Source organism: Spermophilus citellus (genome assembly GCF_964194105.1).
Source record: "Spermophilus citellus genome assembly, chromosome: 1".
Lineage (NCBI taxonomy): Eukaryota > Metazoa > Chordata > Mammalia > Rodentia > Sciuridae > Spermophilus > Spermophilus citellus.
This window is the reverse complement of record NC_138182.1, coordinates 149,807,719-149,819,239: the sequence shown is the minus strand read 5'-3', so window position 1 is coordinate 149,819,239 and position 11,521 is coordinate 149,807,719. Positions and strand designations below refer to the sequence as shown.

Sequence of the window (11,521 nt, the reverse complement as noted above, 5' to 3'; positions counted from 1 at the left end):
ACTTATCTTCCTCAGCCTCTGTGTTAAGAATCTGTGTGGCAGTGGAAGATAGTTCTGCAACCAAGGTGAAAGGCAGGTACGTTGCAGAAGGTGGGCAGGCATTGGTGAGTGGCCTTTGGTAGACAGGTGCTGGTTCTGACCCAAGTGCCCACCACCGTGTCCTTAAGGACTTCTCCTTTCTACCTCCAATGCCTGTTTGAATTAATACATAATAATTAATCATATTTGTGGAGTACCATGGGAAATTTTACTATATGTGTACAACATGTAATGATAAGATCAAAGCAATTGTCATACCCACTATCTCAAACATTCATCATTTCTTTGACTTTTACTTTCTTGTAAGAGGAGGCCATTGTCTATCTGAGCCCCTGAGTCTGAACAAGAGTGTTCCCAGGGAAGCCAAGGGTGAAGCGGACATCCACAGCCTAGATGAGAGGTTGGGGGAGCGGGGCCTAAGGAAACAGCTAGGAGCTGAGAGAGAAGCTATATCCTGTTCCCTTTTACATAGTAAGTGCGAACACAGGATTATTTTGATGCTAGAAACTCCTCCACAGGGTATCTCTACTGAATTTGTTTTCCTGCAGGAGAACAACCAGAAGGTGAGTGTCCATTTCCTGTTACCCCTGCCCCTAATTCTCTCTTCCTTGCACTTCCTATTATTGGATTTGGGTTCATTTTCCCTTTTCTATTTATGGATCAGCATATCCTCTTCCTCCTATTGTTTGCCTCTATCAAGGGTTGGTATTTTTTTTCCTTTGTGTGTGTGGGGGGAGGGGGTGGAGGGGTGGAGAGCAAAGTCTGAGCCATTAACCTCCTAGTGCTATTTCTCTCCACACTTTTTCTTATGGTCCTCTTCTTTTGATCAAATTGGGTTTTTTTTCCTTGATGCCATATTAACTTTTCCTATCCTCTTTCTTTTTGTCTGGATTGTACTTAGCTATGGGTACCTGGGTTGAAAAATGGACCACAGCAGGAAGACAAAGGACAAGTGAAAAGAAGTGAAGGTGAGAGGGCAGGAAGGAAAGAACTGATATAGGACATAGAATCATCCTGTCCCCAAAGAATATTGGAGAGAAAAGTAAGCTTCTTTTATTTTGTTTTTTCCTAGAGAGAAAATTGAATCTATCACCTAAACACACAGCAGAAAGGTCTAAAGTACAAAGTAGATAAAATGATAGGTGAGATGCTATCATTTCTAAAGTTTTTTTAGTATAATACAATTATAATTTATTCATCAAATGTTTACTGAGAATATAATACATACCAGCACTGTTCTAGGAACCTGAAATCCCACCATGCAAAAATGGCATCAGAAAACATAAGTTTTAGTTAGGAAAGCAGAAAATAAACAAACACATATGAATAAAATGCAGCATGCACTGATTTTGCATTATGTGGGGAACATAAGGCAAGGAAGGAATTGGGGTAGGGAAGGATTTCAATTCTGAATATGGTGGTGAGGGAAGGCTTCCCTGAGAATGTGAGGAGGAAGTGAGTGGATAAGACAGAGCATATCTTGTAGGAGCATCTGTGAGGAGGTAACAGTGAGCCTCAAGGCTGTCAAGGCTGTGTCTGTCCACAGTGTAGGAGGAACCACAGGAGGCCTGTGAGACAGGGAAGTTCTAGGAGAGCAGAAGGAAAGGAGATCTGGGGTGATGGAGGGCCCACTGATGAATGCCTTGCTTTTATTTTAAAATCACTTTGTTTTTATTCTTACAGAGATAGGTTCCCTCTAGCACTATTTATCAACCCACTATGGTAGAGGGTAGAAATGAAATCAGGAGTCAACTTCAGTTAGGAGCCATTGCCATCATCCAGGAGAGCCATGAAGATGGTGTTGCCAGCTGAGGGCAGGCAGTCATGAAAAACTGTCAGGAGTGGTTATGTTTTAAAAGAAGCCGCCACAGGAGTTTCTGATGGTAGAAATGTATGTATGAGAGAAGAAGACTCAAGAATAACTCAAGAGTAATGGCCTGGACAACTAGACAGACTTGTCATTAACTGAGATGGGAAAAAATTTAGGATGGCTGCTGCCCCAGGAAAGAGCAAGAACTCTGCTTGGCCTCTTAGGTAGAATAAGCCTATTGGACATTCTGGGTCGACATTGAAAACACAATAGAAATAAGCATGTAAGGTCAAGGAGGCTATCCAGGACAGGGAGAGAAATGTCCTTAAAGACCCAGATAGTACTGTTGTACAACTTATAATAGGAGAACTTTCTTGGAACATTCCATAGAAACTCCCTCATCAGAATCTTACAGGAGTGGCAAGATGGAGGAGACATGACCATTTTCCCTTCTTTCCCTCTCTGCAGCCACATCTGCAGAGGCTCATAGTGCTAGATGTCCACAGTGAGTGGTAATGAACTGAATCTCAGAACCTGGGCTTCTATTGCCCTTTCTAGTATTGTTTTATTTTCTGTTTCTGCAAAGAAAAGTCTTTTTAATGGAGAGTCACTTGTTATGTAGATGTGCTGTAAGAATTTCTGATGAGACAGAGCAGTGTGAAAATTTTGAAAAGAGAGAGAGAATAGAGACAGAGACTCTGAAAGCACATGCCGTCAAGTCTCTCTCTGCATACTGGGGCTAGGGGCTGAGGGAAAAGAAATTTGTTTGTTTTGCTTCTTGATTGAGCCTGAGACCAGTATGACCAAGATGGGAAAAGTTATTCACTCCTATAGAAAGGGCCCTCAATATCACAACTGTGTACTCTTGGTGGCAAGGACTCCTGGGTACATCTTCTTGTTCATGAGTCCAAGACATGCTCCATTCTGAAAGGGGCACAGATCAAGAAGCCAACTCCTTTGTCATGGAAATGGGCAGTCCCATCCTAGTTGATGAAATTCCCCAGGTTTTCACACAAAGAACATGTTCTGTGGAGTTCACCTTGTTCCACCTTTGCAGTATGGCAAGGTAGACCTGAATACACTCACACATAAATGACTTGTACATTCACCTATCATCTATTTGTAGAGATTATCCTTGTCATTTGTAAAAACCTGAATTGCAATGATGACAAGAGGGATGAAAATAGAAAGGCAGATGTAAGAAGCAAGAGTCTTTCATTGAGGGCAAATCAACTAGACCCTGACAGGAATTAGATTGGGGGCACATGGAGCAACTAATGTGGGTCATTTTGAGCTTGATAAATCAGGGTAATGTTATCATTTTTAAAAAAGTTAGATGAGAGGAGATTTTTTCCTGGGGATGTGCAGATGAGAATTATAATTTTAGTATTTTCTGTTCAAAGTTCCAGTAAGAAATGCAATTGTACATATTTTTCAAAGAATTGGAAGTTTGGAGCTCATCTTAGGCTTGGAAGGGATGCCTGTGATCCAGTAAAGATTTGGGTGTCATTTTGAGAAATGCCCATAAGAGCAGGCAAATGGATTCTCTGGCACCAATCTTTTATACCTCAGTTTCATGATTGTCACTTGGAGGACTTTTCCTGAGTTCTGAAGAGTCAGAAATGTAATTTTTATTTTCCTCTAGAATTGGAAAATTCCATTCATACCAACCAACTCATGAGGTATGAATTTAATATAGTAAGTAATAATGTATTCATATTTTATGAGAGCTATATCTGATAAGAAACCAGTATTGCTCTTTAATAAAAGTATCTCCAATTTTTAAGAGTCAGTCCAGTTATGGATCAGAAGGCTACTGCTGGGTGAGCCAAGATTTAGAAAGAAGTTAATTGAAAACTGGGCATGGTAACACATGCTTGTAGTACCAGTTATGAGGGAGGCTGAGGCAGGAGGATGCCAAGTTCAAGGCCAGCCCTGGCAACTTGGAGAGACCTGTCTCAAAGTGAAAAATAAAAGGGGATGAGGTAGAGTTCAGTGGTAGAGTGCCTCTTGGTTTTAATCCCCAATACCACATACCCCCCTAAAAAATGGAAGTTTCTAACTCAGAATTTCTACAAGATAAGTTAGTTTGCCTTTCTCAGGATATGTTTTCCCAGAATTAGCCTGATGTAAAGTATACAAAACTTTAAAAGTCTTTGTTCTACATTTCCCAAACTAAGACAATCCAGCCAACTCCATAGAGCCTCAGTTTGTTCATTTGTAATAGTCTATTTTAACGATGGCTATACTTTTGTTGCAGGGCAAATAGAAAAATGGATAAGAAGCCGGGCATGGTGGCACAGGCCTGTAATACCAGCTCGGGAAACTGAGACGGGAGGATTACGAGTTCAAAGCCAGCCTCAGCAAAAGCAAGGTGCTAAGACCCTGTCTCTAAGTAAAATATAAAATAGGGCTGGGGATGTGGCACAGTGGTAGAGTGCCCCTGAGTTCAATCCCTAGTACCAAAAAAATGGGTGTGAGGGATGGGCATAGTTTTTATTACTTATGTACTATTTGTCACTAGAATAAATCAGAGATCCCTGCCTTCTCTCTGCAGATTAAAGATTGACTGATGAGTTCAAAATACTTGATTGTTAGTTTTCTAGGCTTCCTGTAAATCACCATCTGTCTTGTGTCACAAGATTGCTTGTTAAAATTCATCAGAATCCAAATTTATTTATTTCATCAATCAGGATTTGAGACTAGATAATGAAAGGATGTTGTAGGTGGCTCTCTAAGAGGGTCACCATTGACTTCCATTCCCAGGTATCCATAGCCTTGTGTGGTCCCCTCCCTTTAAATGTGGTAAAATTTACAGAATGCAGCAGAATTGAAGGGATGCCACTTCCAACATTAGGTCATAAAATATTTCAGCTTGTATCTAGGGTACTTTAGCTATACTCTTTGGGGGATCGCTTGCCCTGAGAGAAGGAAATAAAACTTTCCAGCTGCCACATGGGATATGCTGAAGTGGAGCCTCTTCTAGTAATGTCTTGAGAGGCCCATATCAGCCAACATCTTGACCCTAACATGGTAGGAGACCTTATACTAGAGGCATCCAACTAACCTGCACCTGGATCCCTGACCCACAGAAACCATAAGATAATAAGTGTTTGTGATTCTGTTGTATTTTAGCTGCTAAATTTTGGAACTATTTGTTACTTGGAAGTAGATAATTAATAGAACAGTAAAGGGTAAATACTACATTGCTGGGCTATTTACAGAACCACAAAAATACCTGATAGTCCTGAGAATATGGTGACTTTTTCCACTCAGTTGTTTATAACTATTTATTCTTCTATTTGCCTGAGGTTCAGATATTTTAACTATCATCAGTAGTACTTGGTCTTTTTTTTTTTTCTTGCAGTCCTAAGGATTGAACCCAAGGACATTTTACCACTAAGCTACATCCCCAGACCTTTTTACTTTTCATTTTGAGACAGGGTCTCACTAAGTTGTTCATGCTGGCCTTGAACTTGCCAACCTCCTGCCTATACCATGTAGGCATATACCATATATGCTTTTTAATATGCATAATTTTATTTCTTGCTTTACATTGTCTATGTAAAATTTGATGATATCTCCGGCTCCCTCCCCCAAAAAAAGTGCTTAGAACAAGTTCTTAACCAAAGATCAAGGGAAATTTCTCCTCACTGACAGAGTCCAAATAAATTAATTGGAAAATTGATGAAGCAGTTAAGAAATGGTTCAAAAGGCCAGATGGAAAATATCACCTAAGAAGATGTATATATAGTACTCTTTGATTTCTACTAAAAATAATTTAGTAATCAGGTATTGCTTATACTAGTTTTCATTCACTCCTGCTGGAATTATTTTTCACAGAAATTGTATTTTAAGCTGCTAAATTTTGGATCTATTTGTTAGAAGCTATTTGTTACTATAGAAATAACACAGGGCCCCGCACAGCATGGTAGCTGACTTCTCCCAGGGCACCAAAGAATACAGCTAAAGTACCCCAGATAGAAGTTGACGTCTCTTTTGACCTAATGTTGGAAATAGTAATTTTTAACATATGAGCATAACCGAATATATCTCTGTCTTAAGAGCTTTGAGCACCAAGTCACTGCTTTTCATGGTCTTATGACTTTCCTGTCATCCCCAATATGACTGACAATGACAATTATATCTAGTTCTTTCTCATTTGGAGTACTGAATAAGCCCTTCCTTTATCTACATTATGAATATGACAGAGTGGCTAGCATGATAAAACTCTTGGAATTTAAAGACCTACAGACTAAAGAGAAACTCAATCTCTTTCCTTCCTAGAATGTGTATAAATTCTCTTTGGGCAATGAAATTATTCAAGACCTACTATAAATAGTTTGCCAAATCTTTGTGATCCCAGATTAAAAAAAAAAAACTTAGAGTCATATGATAAAGTACAGACCTTGCTTACTGAGGGGGTTTGTCCTAAAGTTCTATGACACATAAACTAAGTTATTTCTATACTTCTTGGTAATGATACAAACAGACAGATAATAATTCTATATATGCTTCTATGAGCAGTCTAATTCTATGCTCTAGGAGGGCTCCTGTTGCTGTGTCATAGAGACATAAAGAAGTATCCCCTTCAGTGTCCCAGAGTTTACACTGATGTTTGATAATACAAACAAAAGAGCTGGGTGAAGATGTAGAATGCAAAGTTCAGTTTAAAAATGTTAGTCAAGGGGCTAGGAATGTAGCTTAATGATAGTGTGCTTGCCCAACATGCATGACAACATAAACAGATGAAAGAAAGAAAGGAAAGAAAGAGGGAAGGAAGGAAGGAAGTCAATCCACTATCCTTTTGTCCATGTTCCCAGGTGACCAGGAACAACTGAGCCATGGAGATATGGTTGAACCAATCATCCACAGATGACTTTGTCCTCTTGGGCATCTTCTCCCACAGTCCAACTGACCTTGTCCTCTTCTCTGCGGTTATGGTGGTGTTCATAGTGGCCCTCTGTGGGAATGTTCTCCTCATCTCCCTCATCTACATAGATCCTCGACTTCATACTCCCATGTACTTCTTCCTCAGTCAGCTCTCTCTCATGGACCTCATGTTGGTCTGTACCAATGTACCAAAGATGGCAGTCAACTTCCTGTCTGGGAGGAAGTCCATTTCTTTTGTGGGTTGTGGTATACAAATTGGTCTCTTTGTCTGTCTAGTAGGGTCTGAGGGGCTCTTGCTTGGACTCATGGCTTATGACCGCTATGTGGCCATTAGCCACCCACTTCATTATCCTATCCTTATGAACCACAAAGTCTGTCTCCAGATTGTTGGGAGCTCCTGGGCTTTTGGGATAATAGATGGTTTGATCCAGATGGTGGTAGTAATGAGCTTCCCCTATTGTGGCTTGAGAGAGGTGAACCACTTCTTCTGTGAGATGTTATCTTTGTTGAAGCTGGCTTGTGTAGACACATCCCTTTTTGAAAAGGTGATATTTGTTTGCTGTGTCTTCATGTTGCTCTTTCCCTTCTCCATCATTGTGGCCTCCTATACTCGCATCTTGGGAACCGTGCTCCGTATGCGCTCAGCTCAGGCCCGTAAGAAGGCCCTGGCTACCTGCTCCTCCCACCTGACAGCTGTCTCCTTCTTCTACGGGGCAGCCATGTTTATCTACCTGAGGCCTAGGCGATATAGAGCCCCTAGCCATGACAAAGTGGTCTCTATCTTCTACACAGTCCTCACACCTATGCTCAACCCCCTCATTTATAGCTTGAGGAACAGAGAAGTGATGGGGGCACTGAGGAAAGGGCTGGACCGTTGCAAGATTGGTAGCCAACACTGAACATGAGGGTATCTGGTGCGGGGCTTTGCTACTTTTTGGCTATGTGATATCAGGCATACAATCCACTCAATTTTATCATTACTAATGAGAATTATGATACCTGCTGGCTTACACGAAGGTATTTCAAACTTCTAAGCCCGTGAAAACCCAGCTTTTTTCTCAATCTTTAGTTGACTAATTATTTTGTGAAATACATTTTGTTCCAGCCCCTCAGATATCATATTTGTCCAGTATTCTATTTATAGGGATAGTTTATATATGTAAAAGATACTATATTATCACAATGTCCTATTTATAGGACAATCTGTATTTTCATTTTAAAGAAATGGAGGGAAGGGGTGATAGGAAAAGGAAAGACAGTGGAATGACACATAATTTTCCAGTGTATATATATGAAAACATCACAGTGAATCCCACCCTCATGTACATATTTAAGAATGGGGTTCTAACTAGAATAAGATATATTCCATAGAGGGCTGGGGATATAGTTTAGTTGATAGAGTGCTTGCCTTGAATGCACAAATCCCTGGCTTCAATCCCCAGCACCACAAAAAAAAAGATATATTCCATACTTATATAATTATATCAAAATGGATTTTTTATTTAATCCAATAAAAATAAAGGATATATAAATTCTAGATTATCATTTCCACCCTATTTTAATGTCTTTGTTTCAATTTTGTTAACATTCTTGCATAATTCAAAACTTGGGATATTTAAAGAAGAATGGAGCACTTTGTAAGCTCAAGCACTGTTCAGAAATAGTGCATTGGGATTTTTATCAATTTTTAAAGTGTGATTACTTTTATTAACAAGACAACTTCCTGAGCTGAACTTTCAAACTCTTCTTACTTGTATATACCATTTATTCAGAGCTTATTATGGGTCAGGCACTGTGTTATGTGTTTTATTTGTTTATGTAGCTGTCACTTGCCTCTTTTTTATATTTCATACCAATATATCTTCCTACTAATATCTCAGATGAAAAGCTTTCAGATGGCAGAAAATAGCCTATATAATTATCTTTGAAGAGCTCCCACCTTCAGATCATGAAACTGGCAACTTCATAAAAACTACTTCAATGAAAAAATGAAAATTCGTTGGTATTCATGAAGAACAAAGCAAAGACATGTTTACTGTGTACTCAGTGTGTAGCACATATATATATACATATATATAGAACTATATACACATATAGTTCTCTAGCAAAATTCGCCACTCTGGATCCCTTCAGGTTTTGTTTGTTTTTCTTCTTCTCTTAAGACCAGGTCTTGCTAATTTACCCAAACTGGCCTTGAACTCCTGGGCTCAAGTGTTGCTCCCTACTGAGTCTAAATCCTCCTGGATTAAACTGTTTCCCCTTGAAGATTAAGACTGGAAAATAGTGACAGAAATTGGCCTTTTATTTAAAAAGTTGTTCCAAATATTTGTATTCAGACTATTTGTATTATTTGTATTCATCTTGATGCAAAGCTGAGGTAGCTGTGGCAGTCCTCAGTTACCTGTTCTTGTGATTACACCAAGAGGATTTCAGACATGTTGCTCACAGAAGTAGGCATGAATCTATTCGAAGGGACAGGAAATAAGGGAAGAGGGGAACCCTCTCAAGGGAGAGAGTGGGTCTACTTAGGGAGGAGAAGGGTGGTCCTCCTCTCCTGCCCTCTAGTTTTATTGGGGGTTCTAGAAAGTTTCCAGAGGATTCTGCACAGGTCCACCTCTTGACTTTTCACTGAAAGCAGGATTGCATCAGAATTTCAAGTCCACACTTTGCATGGTCTTACCCCCATGGAGGGGAGATTTGACATGCTAAAGATCCAAAACTACTCTGGGTCATTTGGCCCTCACCAGTTGATTCTAACTATCATACCTCCCTAAAATCCAAAATCTGTTCTGTGTAAAGGTCACAAAAGTTGCCCCCTTCAGTGTAACCTGTGTTCTCCTCATCATCGGGGAGAAGACTTTGGGTTCTGCGTTTTGGTTAGTTTGCTGAGAAATGTAAAAATATCCTATTGACTTAAGCTAGGCAGGGATAAAAAAATAAATTGGTTTTTAAAAGAAAGCATGGAGGGGGGGTCAGTATAGTGGGCCCAGTTTATAGAATTATTCCTTTAACCTCGTGTTCTCACTGTTCACATCTATCTGTTACCTCCCAATCCTGTTAAGCTACGTGACAGTCCTTTGTTCACCATTTGCATTAAAACTATGTTTTCCCAGGTGAAAAATCATGTCTGTTGAAATCCAACAGAAAGAGAAGGTAGGATTGGGTTTGGGGAATTATGCCACAGGAAGGCATTTGCTCAATTTCAAGTTTTGGTGATCATCGAGGCATCACTAAAAAGTGCAGTTTTTGTTTGTGTGTTAAGTACTGGGGATTGAACTCAGGACACTCAATCACTGTGCCACATCCTCAGCCCTATTTTTATTTTATTTAGAGACAGGGTCTCACTAAGTTGCTTAGCACCTCCCTTTTGCTGAGCCTGGCTTTGAACTCATGATCCTCCTGTTTCAGCCTCCCAAGCCGCTGGGATTACAGGCGTGTACCATTACATCCAGCAAAAGTGCAGGTTTTAAGACCTACCCTGAGAGGCACTGGGACTGGGAGTGTAGCTCAGTGATAGAACATCTGCTCAACATGTGCAAGACTAGCACTCAACATGGTCAGTCCCTAGCACCACTGAAAAAAATAAAGACCTACCATGTGGAGATGGCTTTACATGTTCAACTCAATTTACTTCTCACAACAGAGATTCTATAGTAAACACCATTATTTCCATTTTACAGATGAGGAAACTGGGACAAAGATTTGTTAAATCCCTTCATGTTAAGTCCCCCATGTTTCCTCCCCACCTCACCAGTGGGTTGGAGCAGTGGAGTTCAGAACTTTGCAGGAGGCATTTTTCCCTCAGAGGCTTAATTGCCAGAGTTGGGTCTCCAAGGATTTATGAAAATAGAAGCAACTTTCCTTAGTCAAAGGGCTACAAAGTTTTCCACTGTGTAGAAGCACTATAATTTATTTTATGTGCAAGACCCTAGACTCAGTTCCTAGCACCACTGAAAAAATATAAAGACCCACCATGTGATCCCTTAGTGATACCACATAGATAAGCTAACCAATCCATCAAATTAATTTTGAGTCCATAACATTGAATATCTTTGTGATTATATATATATATAAAGATATATATTGATCTTGGAACTCAGGGGCATTCAACCACTGAGCCACATCCCCAGCTCTATTTTTGTATTTTATTGAGTTGCTTAGTGCCTTGGTTTTTGCTGAGGCTGGCTTTGAACTCTAGATCCTCCTGCCTCAGCTTCCTGAGCCACTGGGATTACAGGAGTGTGCCACCACACCCAGCTCCTCCTTATTTTTATTCCATCTTTTTGCCTTGTCCAATTTTGTTTGGCCTAAATTTTACTCTTTCAGGAAACATTCCCTATTTAATCTCATATTAAGATCACTCCATGATTTTGCACCCTCACCCCATAAGTATCTGAAGTCTCCACCAAAACTGTTTATCTGTAAGCATTCAACCCCCTAGTCTTAATCCAACCTCTTCCCAGAGAAGCAGAAATTTACAATAAAATCACTCAAACAAAAAAAGTTTTACATAGCCAGTCAGGCATGATGGTTGGTGCAGGTCAGGAGTCCTAGCTACTCAGGAGGTTGAGACAGGAGAATTGCTTGAGTCTAGAGATCTGGTGATCCCATCTCAATAAAATTAATTTTTTTATTTCAAAAAGTTTTACTAATGTTGGCCTTATTGAGTCCAATTTAGGGGTGAGGGGAAGTTCTCATTTTACATTATTTGCTTCTTTTCATAAACTTTGTGTCTTAAATTCATTTTGTAGGCAAATATCAACTTGTTTGTTAAATAAA

General features: G+C 39.8%; 1 protein-coding gene across 1 annotated transcript; it reads left to right on the top strand.

Moving 5' to 3' along the window:
- Positions 1–456: 456 nt before the first annotated feature.
- Positions 457–7,641, top strand: LOC308649953 (olfactory receptor 2V2; the record flags this gene model as incomplete). The annotated part of the gene is made up of 3 exons (XM_081295871.1): positions 457–602; positions 4,110–4,223; positions 6,673–7,641. The coding sequence occupies exon 3, from the start codon at positions 6,694–6,696 to the stop codon at positions 7,639–7,641; it is 948 nt and encodes a 315-aa protein (XP_081151997.1). The 5' UTR covers positions 457–602; positions 4,110–4,223; positions 6,673–6,693.
- Positions 7,642–11,521: the final 3,880 nt, after the last annotated feature.